This window comes from Pipistrellus kuhlii, unplaced genomic scaffold, assembly GCF_014108245.1.
Source record: "Pipistrellus kuhlii isolate mPipKuh1 unplaced genomic scaffold, mPipKuh1.p scaffold_m20_p_41, whole genome shotgun sequence".
NCBI classification, from domain to species: domain Eukaryota; kingdom Metazoa; phylum Chordata; class Mammalia; order Chiroptera; family Vespertilionidae; genus Pipistrellus; species Pipistrellus kuhlii.
The window spans coordinates 3,658,609-3,676,297 of NW_023425542.1; the positions used below are offsets into that span (position 1 = coordinate 3,658,609).

At 45.8% G+C, this 17,689-nt stretch overlaps 1 protein-coding gene across 1 annotated transcript in view; it reads right to left on the reverse strand.

Annotated features, from left to right (window-relative positions):
• Nucleotides 1–17,310, reverse strand: part of EVL (Enah/Vasp-like) — a 113,767-nt gene extending 96,457 nt beyond the window's left edge. The window contains exon 1 of the mRNA XM_036411757.2: nt 16,837–17,310. Coding sequence (XP_036267650.1) covers nt 16,837–16,841 — 5 coding nt within the window. The 5' untranslated portion in view covers nt 16,842–17,310. The remainder of the gene's footprint in view (nt 1–16,836) is intronic.
• Nucleotides 17,311–17,689: the final 379 nt, after the last annotated feature.

A 17,689-nucleotide genomic window follows, 5' to 3' on the forward strand; every position in this document is an offset into this window, starting at 1 on the left:
GGTGTGGTGTGTTTCTATTTGTGTAATGGGTTTCCATTGTTTGCCAGGCCTGGTGTCTTTCTGTGTGAAGCCAAAGTCAGAGGATGTAAATGTGTTCACTGCTAACGGGCTTCGGCGGGTCAGAGCGGAGAGAGGAAGGCCCTGAAAAGGACCACTAACTAGAGCTATCCCATGAGCAACTGCAAGAACCGAGGGTGCTTAAGTTAGGCGAGGCAAGCCTTTCTGAAGACCACTGTCTTCACGGAACCAAAAAGCCAGCTGAAGAAAGAATAAGCCAGGTCAAAGAAGTGCAGCAGGGAAGACCGGGAGCAGAAGATAACATCCCCTGGCCTCGTCTGCCGCAAACATAAATCAATCAAGGTAAAAACAAATAAACAGAACTGTGTTGCTCAGACCTCTTTTCTGGCACTTCCATCTCAATGGCCTGTGTGCCCCTTCTGGCCTTTGTACTCCTTAAGGCCAACTCTCACTCGTGTCTGTAGTTCTATCTCTAGCCCCACTGTCTTACGTCTGCTAGGCACTCAACATACATCTTACAAGTAAAGATTTAAGCAAATATAATACATGAAAACATACATAAGTAATGTATAGCAAAAGTTTACACTTTAGCCGAAACCGGTTTGGCTCAGTGGATAGAGCGTCGGTTGGGGGACTGAAAGGTCCTGGGTTCGATTCCAGTCAAGGGCATGTACCTTGGTTGCGGGCACATCCCCAGTAGGGGGTATGCAGGAGGCAGCTGATGGATGTTTCTCTCTCATCGATGTTTCTAGTTCTCTATCCCTCTCCCTTCCTCTCTGTAAAAAAATCAATAAAGTATATATTTTTAAAAAGTTTACACTGTAACTTTTTTAAGTTTACAGGTTGACTGTAGTAAATTAAAAATTTTAAAGTTTTTAAAGTATTCACATTCATTATTTCACACTACCTTTGTTGTGTAAAATAATATCCACGTGTTGACATTGCCTAAACCAATCACAATGTACACTTCTCTCAGAAACAAAAGCAAAATAAGGTCAAAGGGGGCTCTTCCTGCTCAAAGGTCTAAAAGCCTGTGACCACTCCAATTTTGCTCCTGTCCCAACCTCTAAGCTACCCGCCAGGGGACTAGGCAAAATGTTTACAGCTGTGCAAACACACCGAGGACCCATGGCAGACACGCTTGGTCACACATGTCCACCACACACTAGAAACACTCGTCTGAAGGCTGGTCAGCCTCTCAACTGGGATGGCCGTGGTGAACAAGAAAAGGTTCCACACAACTGATTTCCTTAAACATACTACTCTCAGTTCTTTTAAAACCCAAGTCTGATCATGTCCTTTCATCCATTCCTACCGTGTTCTCCTGGTTTTTAAGTCTTACAGTCCCAGAGATCGTATGGTTTCTGAGTGCCACTGGCGGTGTCTGAAAGCTCTACAGCCAACTTGGGCTCCTCAGAGATGCTTTTCTCTTGCTCTGATGGGCAGGTAGGTCAGGGGTAAACACAAGCCCAGGGCACCTTATGTAGTCAGAGATCTGATGATTCAAAGCAGCGCTCCAGGTCTGGAGAGGCCCTTGGGCTTCCGGTTCACCCTTGTCCCTAAACAGCCCTCAGAACAAACCTGGGTGTTTACCAGGGCCCCTCGTCCCGGCAGGTTCTGAACACCAAGTTGTTATTTTTTCTCCTCACCCAAGGACATGATTTTTATTTTTATTATTTTGTAAGAGAGAAACATTGATGTGAGAGAGAAACATCGATCCATTGCCTCCTGTATGCGCCCCAACTGGGGATCGAACCCACAACCTAGGTATGTCTCCTGACTGGGAATGGAACCTGCAACCTTTTGGGGGATGGGACAAGGCTCCAACCAACAGAGCTACACCGGCCAAGGCCTAAACACCAAATTTCATCTCCCAACCACTCCCATGAATCTGCCTAAAGCTCTCACCATCTTCTCAGCTGACAAGCTTCACGGGAAGAAATGGTGCCAAGTGGCAGGCTCACCTGTCCATCCTCTCCCGCTGAAATAAAGCTTTAATCAAAAAGGAATGTCATCATGTATTCCGATCTACAACCTAACATGCTTTACTGCTGGAAATGGGGGTGCAGGACTCTGTTCAAAAAACGTGGAGTTGGGAACCCCCAGCTCAACAGCAGGTGCACAGCAATGTCTGCTTCCTGTCCCCCTTGTCCCCCTCCCCGCCAACCCCTGTTTCAGCATCGTCCAATGATCTTACAACCTTCTAGAGCTCATGCCCAAGTTTCTGCTGTACTGGGTAGGAGCTGGGGTCAAGGCCACAAAAATGGACAACACGTGAGTCGAGAGAGCAAATGCTCTTGCCTACTTCTGCCCATAACTGAAGAGGAAAATAGGATGGAGGAGAGTGAAAAAAGACCAGTCTGAGTCAAGGAACCTGGCCGTCATGTCCCTGTTACCCCCCTGTCTGTGCACCTGAGGCAAGCGACCTCTGAGTCCGTCTGTTTCTCATCTGAGCAATGAGGGACCCGTACATCATTCAGCACAGCGAGCACTTCCTCCATCCCAGGTGCAGGCACCGGTGGTGAAACCAGTGCTGAGTAAACCAGCCCTGTCCCCACTCAAGACTAGCTCAGTCCTCAACTCTGACCACACATTTAACAGCCTGGACACTTTGGAAAGACAAGACAACTCACTCCAGATTAATGAATCTCTGAGCTAGGGTCCCGACACTGGGGGAGAGAGGGCAGGGAAGAGGGCTTTTCAAATGTTTCTGATGCCCAGTGAGGATTAAAAACCACTGGACTTAGAGGATTTCTGAATCCAACTTTCTATGACATTACAAATGAGTACTTTTTTACAGGTAAAAACCCCCTCCCCCCCGCAAAAAAAATCCTGTGGCTTCATTAATAATTTGGGGGAGGGTGAGAAAGGGTAGGAGGTACTTTGCCATGTCAACAATCCGATGTTGAAAGGTCAAACTGCTGTGAGTCACCTCTAGTCTCAAGCATGCCTCCTGGGATTCAAATTCAAAAGCCATAGGCAGCAAGTCATAAATGAGATTCTGGCACCCCCCCCTCCAAACCCCCACCCCACTTGCCCTAAGAGGCCACAGATGCCTGCATCTTGTCCTTCTGCATGTGTTCCTCTGGGTTAAAGTATTACTTACCAAACTTTGGTCATTCACAATTTTTGTCACGTCTGTTTACCACAAATGCTATTTCTTAACCTTTTTCTTTAAAACCAATTCACTAGTATAATAAAAGTATTAGCCCTGCTGAATATTAAAACATAGTACAGAGCCTCTTTAATTAAAAGTGAAATGTTGGCACATGAATAAACACAGACCAATGAAACACAATAGAAAATCCAGAAATAGGTCAAATTAATTAAATATGATAAAAGACGGCATCTCAATACACTGGGAGAAAATGGAATTTAATTGATTGACTGTGAAGATCTAATTGGCTTTATAAAGCGAATCATGAATTGGGCAGCATCTAATCTAGCAACTAGAAGGGTGCTCCCAGAAAATGAAATTTTATTATTATTATCCTCACCTGAGGATATATTTTTACTAATTTTAGAGAGAGGAGAGGAGAGGAGGGGAGAGGGGAGGGGAGGGGAGGGGAGGGGAGGGGAGGGGAGGGGAGGGGAGAGAGAGAGAACGCACATGATTGGTGGCTGCCTCCCATACTCAATGTAACTGGGGATGGAGCCTGCAACCTAGGTACGCACCCTGGCCAGAACAGAACCCACAGCCTTTGGTGCATGTGATGATGCTCTAACCAAATGAACCACCCAGTCAGGGCAAAATGGAATTTTTAAAAATTTAAAATATTTTTAAAAAATTGATTTCAGGGAGGAAAGGAGAGGGAGAGATAGAAACACCAATGCTGCAAGAGAATCTTTGACCTGCTGCCTCCTGCATGCCCCACAGTGGGGACTGAGCCCACAACCTGGGCATGTGCCCTGACTGGGAACCGAATCACAACCTCCTTGTTCATAGGTCAACACTCAACCACTGAAATATGCTGGCAGGGCTGAAAATGGAATTTTTAGTAAGTGGTATTGGGATAATGGAATAATTAGAAAAGGATAAAATTGGGTCCAGCCCTCAAACCATATATTTTATTCCACAAGGATCAGGAAAACAAACAAACACACACTCCACTATGTAAGCAAGAACCAGAAAAAACAGAGTGAATTCAACCTAGAAGTGTCGAAAAGTTTCCAGCAAGCAGTGAGTCAAGATCAATGTCATTGCTTGTGCCACTTAAGCAGAGGCAGGGTTGAATCCCATATGAGTGTTGATTCCATTACTGCGGGCAGTATGGGAGAGCAGCAGGTCATCCACAAACATCTACTGTCTCTCTCCATAAACCAGCTGCCTACATTGGGGAGAAGAACAAAGATTACGGGGAAGTAGGCTAACGGTTATGCCAAATGGGCAGTAACAGATAATGCAGGCTGGAGATCTGCAAAGGCTGGAGAGGGAGGGTGGTCTTCAAAGGGCTGGCGGCTCTGATTTTTGCAGCAAGGTTGATAATCTTTCCATGAAGGTGGGCTGACTTTCAGATGAGCTCCCCGGTCCCAGGTGCCACTCCCAGCCAGATTAGAATGTGCTTTCCTTAACCAGAACAAAACAATTACGGTTAACAGAACATGACTGATATTTCTGACAATTATAGCTGGACCTCAATATCCTATTTCTGTCCCTATCAAAGAGATTGGAAAAAGAAATCTACTTCCTTTCCAGTTAGTAACAATACCCACAAAATCACATGCATCAAGAACCCCTTCTGCATCATTTCAGCGCCACCTCTGCAGAACCAGCTTGCCCAGGCTCTGACCTGCTGCCCAGGGATGCCAGGCGAGCCCTCTCAGAACCCACCTGGGAACTCCTGTAGTGAGGACGATCCTTTGCCATACCAGATGGCAGTATGGAGAGATGCGTCTCCCTTCCTCCCCGAACATCAGTCCTAATCCATACCGGACACCTGTACTGGCTCCTCCTCCTCCACTTCTCTCCCCTCCCCCCTACCTGCTCCCAGAGGTCACATGCCTTCTAAAACTCCTCTCCTAGGAGCTTTCTGGAGAATCCAGTTAAAATCAGTGGCGTTATGCCAAAACCGGTTTGGCTCAGTGGATAGAGTGTTGGTCTGCAGACTGAAAGATCCCAGGTTCGATTCCGGTCAAGGGCATGTACATTGGCTGCGGGCACATCTCCAGTGGGGGGTGTTCAGGAGGCAGCTGATCGATGTCTCTCTCTCATTGATGTTTCTGGCTCTCTATCCCTCTCCCTTCCTCTCTGTAAAAAAATCAATAAAATATATTAAAAAAAAAATCAGTGGCGTTAACACACTAACTGTTTCTAATACACAGAAAAATACTTCGTTATTAAAATTTAAAAAGCATTCCTCAGGAGAGTAGCACGCCTCCCTTCTCCCTGAGGGAGGGCTGTGAGTAGAGACTTTTCTGGGGAAGAGGACAGTGGGATGGGGGGATAAATGAGCGACGTTATAGCGATGACACCTCAACAGTCATAATTCCTGCGGTATCTCCCTCTCTATGTGACACATGGGACTCCACCACTGTGTCTCCCTCCCTAAAATGTATCACTCCAGTCCAATCATGAGAAAGTCACAAGAGAAATTCTAATGAGGACCCCCCACAACATGCCTACCCAGCACTCCTCCACATCGTTGAGGGTACCAAACGCAAGGCAAGCCTGGAAAAGGACCACAGCCCAGAGGAGCCTAAGGAGGCATAGAACTACCAGAACATGTCATGTGCTGTCCTAGAGGGGACCCTGGGACAAAAAAGGAAAGGAGGAAACCTGAGTCAAGGATGGACTTTCACTAAGTATAAAAAATGTCACTATGTAAGATGTTCCCAGGGAAAACTGTGTATTTGGGACGGAGTATGGAAACTCTCTGTAGTAGCTGCTCAATTTTTCTGTAAACCTAAAATTGTTCTAAAATATAAAGTCTATTAATAAAAAGAGAACAAAAGCTTTTAAAAAGCTTCCTCCAGCTCTGGCAATGGGGCCTGGGATCTGCATTTTGGAAGGAGATACAGTGATTCTTATGCACAGTAAAGTTCGAGAAACACCTGGGTCACTGAAAGTTATCTATAATAATAAAAGTGTAATAAGCTAATTAGACCAGACAGCTGAATGACCTTCCGGATGTCCTTCCGGACATCTGGAAGACAACCTTCTGGATGAAGCTGGGGCTGCAAGGGCCGAGGCAAGCCGTCATGGTTACGAAACAAGCTGCCGCAGCTGCGACTGACCAGCGGGCTTCGGCGGGTGGGCGGGCAGGGCCTCCCCCTGAGAGGAAAGCCCGGGTCCCGGGTGCCAGAGGGAAGGCGGTGCCCGCAGCCGGGGGAAGCAAGGCCTACTCTTGAATGAATTTTGTGCATCAGGCCTCCAGTAGTACATATGTCCTTACAAAGAAATAATGGAAAAACCCCTCCACATCATGCCTCGTGGCAGTGGGATGGAAACACAGACAGAGCACTGTCCCGCAGATAATGAAACGGCTTTCATCTTGGATGCCCGGAATGTTGCCCCTGGAAGGACCCATGCCAAGGGGAAAGAAAGGCATGATTTACAGTCCATTTTATGGCGCCAATGTCAATATTTACTTAGCATCTCGCAAGTGCCAGGCACAGTGCTAAGCTCTAGGGATCCAACAGAGATCGATACTGCCTAATCCTTTATGAAACACAGGAGAAAGTGTAAATACAAATACAGCTACAGAAGAAGAAATGTGAGATGCCACAGCAACAAATAACAGGGAAGGGCCCTCAGGCAGCCTGGAGGCCATGCACTGCTCCCGGAGGGGTGGCATTAAACTGGGATTTGGCCGAAACCGGTTTGGCTCAATGGATAGAGCGTCGGCTTGGGGACTAAAAGGTCCCGGGTTCGATTCCGGTCAAGGGCATGTACCTTGGTTGCGGGCATATCCCCAGTAGGGGGTGTGCAAGAGGCAGCTGATCGATGACTCTCTCTCATCAATGTTTCTAACACTCTATCCCTCTCTTCCTCTCTGTACAAAATCAATAAAATATATTTTAAAAAAATAAACTGGGATTTGAAGGATAAGAAGTTGGCAAGGGGAGAGGAAAAGGAGGTGGACTTTGGTCAACGCATGAATTAGTCCTTTAATCTTACTTAAGGATTCCTGGAGAGGAAACAGAGAAGACCAGAGCAGTAGACACAGGTCCTCAAAGAGGCCCGAGTGGAGGGCAGGCCCTAGAGAAGGTTTAAGGGTTCTGGGAGCCTCGAAGGAAGGGACTCCGGGCAAATATACCACGAGGGGGAGAGGACTGGAGCAGGTGTGTAAGAGGCTTCCCAATCCAAGCTCGTGTAAGCTCTTGTCAGGAAAGCTGTCCAGTGCCTCTAAAGATACGGGAAGAGGTGTCTCTGGAGCTTTACAAAGGCATGTCTGTTTTACTCTAGAACAAGAAACACACATCGGCTCACGTTTCTCCTTCTTCCATGGCTTCCATGAATTTCACAGCTAAATGCACTCAATTACATTAACTTTCTTTTTAAAAAAAAACATTTTTTATTGATTTCAGAGAGGAAGGAAGAGGGAGAGAGAGAGGAACATCAATGATGAGAATCATCGATCGCTGCCTCCTGCACACCCCACACTGGGGATTGAGCCTGCAACCCAGGCCTGTGCCCTGACTGGGAATAGAGCCATGACCGCCTGGTTCATAGGTCAATGTTCAACCACTGAGCCACACTGGGTGGATACAGTAACGATTTCTTAATCTAAATACTCTGGTACAATGATCTCTACCCCAAAGTAGCATGCCTCCAGTCTTGTCTTCATTTCAATAGTCCTATTTTGTGTCTCTTAGAGAGAATGTCCCTGAATCTTTTGTAGAAGTTGAACATTAATAGCAGCTGTGGTTTCTAAACCAAATACTAATGATCACTTATGATCGGTAAGTCATACCGTGACCTGGCAAAAGGGCAGAATATTTGAAATCAGAATCGTGCCAGGTTTTCCTTCCTGGCAGACACAACAGACTGGGGTGGGGAGGCAGATCACTAACCTCCATGGAGCACTACAAGCCAAGGACCTCCGGTGTGTCCTCATCTGACCCTCATAAACCCTGTGCGGGGAGCAGCTCTTCGAAGAGCCCTAACGGCAGGTGCTCCGAGTATCTTCAGAGACAATGCACAGCCCACCTGAAGCTGGGGTTTAGGAGCCTCTCACACACCGTCTGCTTACGTTTGAGAAGGTTACCAGCAAGACATCTGCTCCGTGTCAGCCAGCCTTAAGGAGGCCTCCGGGGCAGAACCCAGGTCTGCCTGACTCTAAAACCCAGCCCGCTTAGAATACAGGGGATAAAATGTGACCTGAATCAGTTATAACAAATTCTAACTTCATTCACAGCTACATTATCTCCAAAGCAAGGAGCAGATGATGTCTTTCGCATGCACGGCCTTGAAGACAAAAGACAGTGCATCTTCAAACACAGCAGCTGGAGAATTCAGGAACAGGGCTCCCTCCGCTGGTGAGCACAAGGAGCCACGCCACTTCTTTCGAATCCTTTCCTAATCCTTCCTTTGCCTTTTTTTGGGGGGGGAAGGGGAGGGCGGGGTTGGAGGGAACCTCTAAATTAAGACCAGGATTAAATTTCCTTTCAGTAACTTTTTCTCTTTCTTTATCTCTTCTTTGCTTAAATTTAACATTCTTGTAATAATTGTTCAATATTTGAAGTCCTAATGGCTGATGACTTCACAAAATAATTTGTTTCAATTTAACACTTAATAACTTTTAAAATGTTTGTTTATATCCTTCGGCATCAGTAATAATACCATTTGCTAATTTATCTTAAGATAATCAGAGAAGCATGCCAAGATGTATGTATACAGACATTTACCATCACCATATTTTATTTTTTATTTTTAAAAAAATATATATTTTATTGATTTTGTACAGAGAGGAAGGGAGAGAGATAGAGAGTCAGAAACATCGATGAGAGTCATCGATCAGCTGCCTCTTGCACACCCCCTACTGGGGATATGCCCGCAGCCAAGGTACATGCCCTTGACCAGAATCGAACCCGGGACCTTTCAGTCCCCAAGCCGACGCTCTATCCATTGAGCCAAACCGGTCCTGGCTACCATCACCATATTTTAAATGGTGGATTGCTAAGCATAAGCTAACTATCCTAAAACTGGGTTACTGGTAAATAAATTATGGAATATCATGTGATAGACTATTATCAACTATTTAAAATGTTTTCAAAGAATATTTATACAAGGAAATGCATCCATGTTAAATGCAAAATTCCCAATACAAATGCATTGTACAATATTAAGTTTGTAAAAATGTTACACGTACACATACCTTTCTGTGTTTTTTAATTCTCTATATTCAATATATGTTCCATTTAAATCAGAAGAAAATATATTTTAAAAGTAGGAGACAACTGCCCTCAGAAATCATTATCTCTATGGGGATCTCCTTATGGGTTAGGAAGGAGAAAGCTGTGCCCTTGATGGGGGACTGGAGCCCTTCCCACGTCAACTGGGCGTGCTCCTCGCGAAGTTGCCAGCGTGTTACTACTGCACACCTGATGCTCACCCGATAACCTGGAGTTGTTGAGCGTCCAGTCCTCTGCAAGGCTGAAACCTGGGTAATACACATGTTCCCTTTAAGGGGAAGCAATCTATGTGAAACAATGCAAACACAATTTATTTTCATGAAGCTTATTTAGGTACAATTATAAACTAGGTCTAAATTTTTGTTTGACATTACTAGACACAAACAACCAAACCAGTAAGATTCAAAATGACATTACTTTAATATAAAAGGATGAAGCTGCTTAAATTAAAAATCATCACCCTTGTATGCATGCATATAAACATAACCAATGGATACAAGACACTGGGGGGAGGACAGGTGAAGGCATATGCAGGGGGGCGGGCAGGGGAGGCTGGGGGAGGTCAAGAGGGGAAAAAAGGAGACATATGTACAACTATGTGCAATGCATCAAACAATAAAAAAAATAAGTAAAATAGGAAGTACATTTAAAAAATAATAAAATTCTTGCAATTGTTAAAAAAAAGAAAGTTGAAAAACATGGTATAGAATTTACAAGAGAAAAAATAAAAGATATATTGCTGATAAAAAAATAAATAAATAAAAAATAAAAATCATCACCCACTAGGTAAATACGGTGATGACACTGCCATAAAACAGGTAGATAGAACAATGGAAGAGAGCCTAGAAGGATGCACACACATCCCATAGCCTCGAGAGCTGGCCTTCCTGACGTGACTTCTAAAGACTTCTGGAGGGAAGCTGCCCCCATCTCAATGCGCCCCCCACAATCCTCATTCTGCAGCATTAAGTTCAGAAATGTACTTGGACCAGCTGTTAGCCTGGGCTACTGGCGATAAACAAGGGCTGTGTTTGTGCCTGTGGGTCTATACTGTACCTTGTAGTCACAATGCACTCTGTAGGTACTCCAAGACAGATGAAGTGCCCTTGGCCCCGATGAGGCAGTCCTCTGGCACATAACCAGACCTCCAATGTGCTAGTCTGGCCACGACTTACATACACAAGGCTGGCGTGATGGGGGCAGGTAAGCTTCCTGAGGGTCAGAGGTGATCCTCACTCAGACATTACCAGCTGTGACTGTGCACCCTGAAGAGAATTTTGGGACCTGGGTGTTTGTACAGTCATTCAACTTAGAAAACATGGCTGATATCGCTGCCAGATATCTACTGATATAATCAAGTATCTGATCAGCAATTTTGAAGAAAAATGTAATCTTGACTTTTATCTCATTCCAATGTGAAGAATAACTTTTAAAAAAATTTTACATATAAAACAGTAAAACAACTTAATGTGTAACCAATCTTCTTCTAGAAGAATGCCGTCCTAAATATAGGAAATGATGGGGGGAAAGTCACAGAGAAAATTATTCAGTGATATAAAATTCTCTAACTTCTTTATATCATATCTGTAAAAGATAAAAGGGAGATAGTGGGGATGTCACAGAAGAGATTGTACCAACAAATGACTAAAGTATATAAACAGAAATTATGTTCGCATACTGTGTGTGTAGGGTTTGCTGATGTTGTTTTGGTAGAAAGGGATTCAGTAAATGCCTGTAAATCTTTTAGGGATGGGGGATACTTGGGGGGGGGGGGTGTCTGGTTCCTTCTACCTCCTTATTCATATAATCCAGTACCATGGGGGACAGTAAGCCCTCAAAAACGATTTCTGAAAGAAGATATGAAAATACATTAAAGTCTGTTAGAAAAGGGTCTGTTACAAAAAGAATTCAGGCAGTAGACTAGAAAATAATGAAAACCTCAGACACAGCTGCTTCTTTTTTAAAAAAAAATCTTCATCTGACAGAATTCTTTTAGTTAAGAGTGGAAGTGAGGGAGAGAAAGATCGATGTGAGAGAGACGTATTGGTTGGTTGCCTCCTGTAGATGCCCCAACCCAGGTGGGAATGAACCTGCAAGCCAGGTACCTGCCCTTGACTGGGAATTGAACCTGAGACCCTACGGTACATGGACTGATACTCTAACCACTCAGCTCACCAATCAGGGCAGACACAAGCCTTTTTTATCTGAGTAACTGATTCAATAGGACTTTTTTGCTAAAATGTGGACCAGGGCTGCAAGTGTTCAGCTTATTGGTTAGAATGCATCTGCAGCCGATGCCTTTCTGAGACACTCCTTCGAAGGGAGAGTTTGGAGACTACATTCTAGACCTTTATCACTGGTCACATCTAGGTAGCCGAGGCTGCCTAGGTAAAATGATGTGTTATTTCCGTTTTAAAAATTCAGGATTGAAAAAGGAAAGTGCTTCTCATGGATGAAACAAATTGCTTATACACATCCAAATAAAATGAGCTGACATCAGATGTGATGAACAGACATAATGAATAGTCTCCCTTCACATCAGGTCCATTTGAAAGAGACAAGTATTTGAGGCCCATGTAAATATACTTATATAGATGTTTATAAATAGTCTGCAACAGAAAATCATGTTAAACTGTCAGCAGCATTTTAAACATGTGTAAAAAAACCAATGACTTAAAGGAAAAAGAGCTGACTCATTTTGAAAAAAACATTTAAGAACTTCCATTTCTATACCCATGTCTTAAAAAAAAAAAAAAAAAAAAATCTGATCCAGCCCAGCTGGCATGGCTCAGTGGTTGAGCACTGACCTATGAACCAGGAGGTCACGGTTTGGTTCCTGGTTAGGGCAGTTGCCCAGGTTGCCATCTTGATCTATAGTGTGGAGCGTGCAGGAGGCAGTTGATCAATGATTTCCTCTCATCATTGATGTTTCTCTCTTTCTCTCCTTTCCTCTCTGAAATAAAAATGTATTTTTAAAAAAATCTGACCCAAAAGAATGGAACCTAACAATGCTATTCCACTATTGTTGCTAAAAAAATTAAATGTTCTATTCAAGAGGACCAGATAAACGATAATTTTTATCAAATAAATAATAAAGGAAATCAAGACAGGAGAAAGACAGATCGATGGAAACAGAGAGGAAAGCACCCACTTCTAAAATCCTTTGCTTCACAGCAATAATCTGAATTACCTTATTTTCAATTAATTATATATTAAGAGGAACTAAAAATATACTTTTAAAATTATCCTGGTTCCAGATCTTTTCACAGACAGAGACAACCTAATATAGTTCCGACAGAACACAAGAAAAAAGCAAATATTATTCTCTGCCGCTTCTGAAGCCCGGCAGCTTACATCTCCTCCAGAACTGAATATAGACTCAAACTGCCCCTGAAAATGCAAACATCAGTAACCATGGACTCAGTAAACCTGAACAGAGAACTAGAAGAGCAGCAGGAAAAATAGAAAAGTTATCTGCGTGGAGGCTTCCGGGAGGTGAGCACAGTCTTGGGGAGGGTGAATGCTAAAAGCTGGGCATTGGGTTGGGGGGGGAGGTGCTGGGACGAATTGACACAAGGAGGCTGAACGGAATGGGCTGGCTCTCAGAAGGACTGCAGCTCCGCTTAGAAAGTCTCAGTCTGGCGGCGACTGCTTTGAAGTGGCTCCAGATCTTTAAGTGCTCCATTTGCCTGACAAAAGCAAATGTGAGTTATCACTAAAAGAGAAAAACATCATCTTAGGCCTCATCTTAGGCCTCTAATTATTTCCACAAACAATTCTGCACACATGATATCCAGCACACAATTATAAAACAAAACAAGGCACGTAAGACAAGAAATATGAATGAAAACCAACAGCAGCAGACACTGGAATCGACTCACACATACTACCATAACCAACTTTAATTATACACACTGTAGTCAAGGAGATAAAAGACAAGATCGAGTGTTTTGCCAGATAATTGGAAACTCTAAAATGAATAACAAGTACAAATTAAAGAATAAAAAATATGTACCTAAAATTAAAAACTCAATTGATATGCTTAATAGGAGATTATTCATAGTGGAAGAGGAAGAGGTAAGTGGGATTATCAAAATGAAGGACAGAAAGACAGGTAGAAAACATAGAAGAAAGGTTAAGAGACACTGAAATGTTCTAACATGTGTAATTGTAGTCCCAGAAGGACACACGAGAGAGAATTGGGCAGAAGCAATATTTGAAGTCCTAATGGCTGATGACATCACAAAATAATGAAAGACATGAAGCCACAGATTGAAGAAGCCCTAAAAAGTTAATTATATATTTTTAAAAATTGTTGAAAACCAAACACAAAGAAAACATTTTAAAAACATTTTGATTAAAACAGACAAGTGATTTCTCAACAGAAACAATCCCAGTCAGAGAGAATACATTTAAAGGCTAACAGGAAACACTGGCAAATCATGAATTCTATAACTACTAGAAAACCATTCAAAAACGGAGAAAATGTTCTCAAATTAAGACTGTGGTGATGGCTGCATAATTTTGTGAAAATACCAAAAACAAAAAAATACTGAACTGTACACTTTATTTATTTAATTTTTTTAAAAAAATATATATTTTACTGATTTTTTACAAAGAAAGGAGAGGGATGGAGAGTTAGAAACATCGATGAGAGAAAGACATTGATCAGCCACCTCCTGCACACCTCCTGCTGGGGATGTGCCCGCAACCACGGTACATGCCCTTGACTGGAATCGAACCTGGGACCTTTGTCTGCAGGCTGACGCTCTATTCACTGAGCCAAACCAGTCTCAGCCACTTTATTTATTTTAAAAAAGTTTTTAATATCTCAAATGGGAATCAAACCAGTAACCCGTTAGTGCACGGGATGACGGCCAACCAACTGAGCCACTAGGACCAGGGCACTAAAAACCACTGAACTGTACACTTTAAATGGGTAAATTTCACAGTATGTCAGTTATACTTTGATAAAGCTGTTTTTGTTTTAACTGAGGGATAAATAATAACAGTTGCCAATAAGCACTGTAAGAATCCGTCACCGGCAGACCTGCACTAAAGAAATCCTGAAGGGCATTGTTCCAGCGGAAAGAAAATGACCCCAAATGGAAGATGACAAATGTGCAATGTGAGCTATGGGTAAAGGAGGAGCCTTTTGATAAACAGTGCTCTGAAAGGGTTAACTGGAGAACACAAGGCTTGAGCCTTAACAAAATCTAACAAATGTCAAAGGGAAAGCTCGTTCTGTTAGCCTAAGCCTTGCACAACATGCTCCCCTTGAGTGATTATTTTACAGAAATTCCTGAAGACCATCACCCCTGCCCAGCTTCCCCCTCCCCGCCCCCCAGGACATGGCCATAAAACTACGAAGGGGTAACAGTCCTGATACCCTGGTCAGGCCGAAGCCCAGTCTGCAGCTCTCCCTAGCGCATACAAAGCCTGCTCTCTCCCCAACTCACTGCTGGCTCTTTCTTGAGTCAGACCACCTGCACCCAGGAGCCTCGAATAAACATCATTTGATTACATTAAACCTTGAGTCTGTTTGACCTCAGCCCAACCCCAAACCTTTCATGCTCTGTAAATGGTGGTGATAAGAAATAAAATTTGAACTCATTTTCACAAGTCACACAAAAATCAATTCCAAGTAGACTGTAGATCTTACTTTGAAAGACAAAACTGTAAGATTTGTAGACGTTATAGAAAACTATAATAGTTCTAAAACTATAATAGTTCTATAACTATAGATAGTTATAGAAAACTATCTATTGTATAATATCTATTTTTTAATGTTTAAAAATACATTTTTATTGATTTCAGAGAGAGAAAGGGAGAGGGAGACAGAAATATCAATGATGAGAATCACTAATTGGCTTAGGGCAGTGGTCAGCAAACTTCGGCTCCTTGAGTGTGGCTCTCCCGCAAAACACCACGTGCGGTAGAGTGCGATTGAAACTTCCCGGCCCATGGGCAGAAGTCGGTTTTCGGCTCTCAAAAGACATTTCAATCGTTGTACTGTTGACATTTGGCTCTGTTGACTAAATGAGTTTGCCGACCACTAGCTTAGGGGGATCAAGCCTGCAACCCCAGCATGGCTCTGACTGGGAATCAAACCCTGACCTTCTGATTCATGGGTCCATACTCAACCACTGAGAATCACTTGGGGGCAGGCAGCTATCTTCTTGATCTACAAATAGAACTCTTACAAATTAGGAAGAAAAAGACATGTAGACCCCAAAAGAAAACTGGGCAAGACACGTGAACAGGCACTTCATAAAAGAGGATGCCAAATAAACATGAAAGATGTCCAACCTCAAACTACCAATTAAAACCACTGGCCAGGATGGCTAAAATTTAAGGCTGACAATACCAAGTGTAAACAAGGACGTGGAGCACAAGAACTCTCACACACTTACTTGCTGGTAGGAGTGTAAATTCATAAAAACACTTTAGCAACTTGGAACAGTATTAGGTACTGGAGTTAAAGATAACACATATCTTGTGGAGCTAGAAATTCCATAGGTAGGCATATACCCAAGAGAAACGAATGTACCAGGAATACACATAAGAGTAGTCATAGCAGCATTAATAGCCAAAAGTGAGAAACGATGAAAATGTCTACCAACAATGGAATGGATAAATCGTGGTGCATTAACACAATGCAATACTATCTATAATAATAAAAGCGTTAATATGCTAATTAGACCGGACAGCCCTCTGGCTGCGAGGGAGGGCCGAGTCCCTTGCACTAATTTCGTGCAATAAAAATGAACAACTACAACAGAATAAATGAATTTCAAAAACATCTCGAGAGAGCCAGACACAAAAGAATACAGATTGTATGATTTCATTTACACGAAGTTCACAAAATGGGCTAAGTGAAACCACAGACACTGTAGTTTACATGGCACATGTGTTTAGAAGGTAAAATCACACACACAAAAGCAAGGAAGTTATCTCCCACACGTCGGGGCTGGGCTGCTGGCGATGTTTTGGCTCCTGACCTCATAACCAACAGACCCGGGCTGGCGGATACACACCGTTTAGGTCTGGCACTCTGTGGGCGTTCGGCGAGGAAGGAAAAGGGGACGAGGCAGGGGAGGGAATGAAAAGCTCCGCTTCACCAGTAACCGAAAGGCGGCTCCGAGCCGGCACCGGGCGGCTCGGCCCGGGGGTGCACGGCCGGAGAGACGGAAGCCAGACGGGCTTCGGGCCGGTCTCCCGGGGGCTGCAAGGCGCCCGTCCCGGGCAGCGGCCACCATGTGCCAGCGCGCGGCCGGCCGCGGCCACACCTGCCCGGGGCGTCCACACCCCGCGCGGCCGGCGCGCCCGCTCCCTCCCGCGCCCCCGCCTCCACACCCCCGGCGGCTCCCACCGCTCTCGACGCCCCCGCGACTCCCCCGAGGCCGCCCCGCGCCCCGCGCGGCCCGCCGGGCCCCCTCCCGCCCAGGCGCCCGCGAGGCTCACCTCATTGTCGCTGCCGGGGCGGGCGCGCGGGGCCGGGCGCGCGTCGCGGGGCGCGGGCGTTAGCGGGGGAGCCGGCCCCGGGCGCGGCGGCTCCGCGTCTCGCTGGGCTGCGGGGGGCAACCGGGGTTCATCTTCTCGGGGCGGGGGTGTCCGGGCCGCTAGCTGCGGGGGTGGGCTGCGGCCGCGGCGCCTGACAGCTGGGCCCCGGCCCCTGCCATCTTGGCGGGCGCGTGCCCCGGCCGGCGTGTGCGCGCGCCGCCGGGGAAGGTGGAAGGAGGGGAGGGGGCGGCGGCCCCCAGACCCGCGCTGACGGAGAGGCGAAGGCGGATTCAGCCCGAGGGCCGAGACGGAGGGGGCGCCCCTCCGCCCGCTGAGGGGGTGCGCGCGCGGCCGCCGAGGGGAGAGCGCGCGCGGCTGTCCAAGCCCGACACAAAAGGCGCGGGGCCCCACCGCCCGCGCCTCGGGGAGCTGGGAGCGGGGAGCTGCGAGGGGCGGGGCCGTGAGAGGCGGGGTCATGATAGGTGGGGCGGAGCCGTGAGAGGCGGGGTCGTGATAGGTGGGGCGGAGCCGCGAGAGGCGGGGTCGTGATAGGTGGGGAGGAGCTGTGAGAGGCGGGGCGTGATAGGTGGGGCGGAGCCGTGAGAGGCGGGGTCCTGATAGGTGGGGCGGAGCCGCGAGAGGCGGGGTCGTGATAGGTGGGGCGGGGCTGTGAGAGGCGGGGCGTGATAGGTGGGGCGGAGCCGTGAGAGGCGGGGTCGTGATAGGTGGGGCGGGGCTGTGAGAGGCAGGGCGTGATAGGTGGGGCGGCTGAGAGGCGGGGTCCTGATAGGTGGGGCGGAGCTGTGAGAGGCGG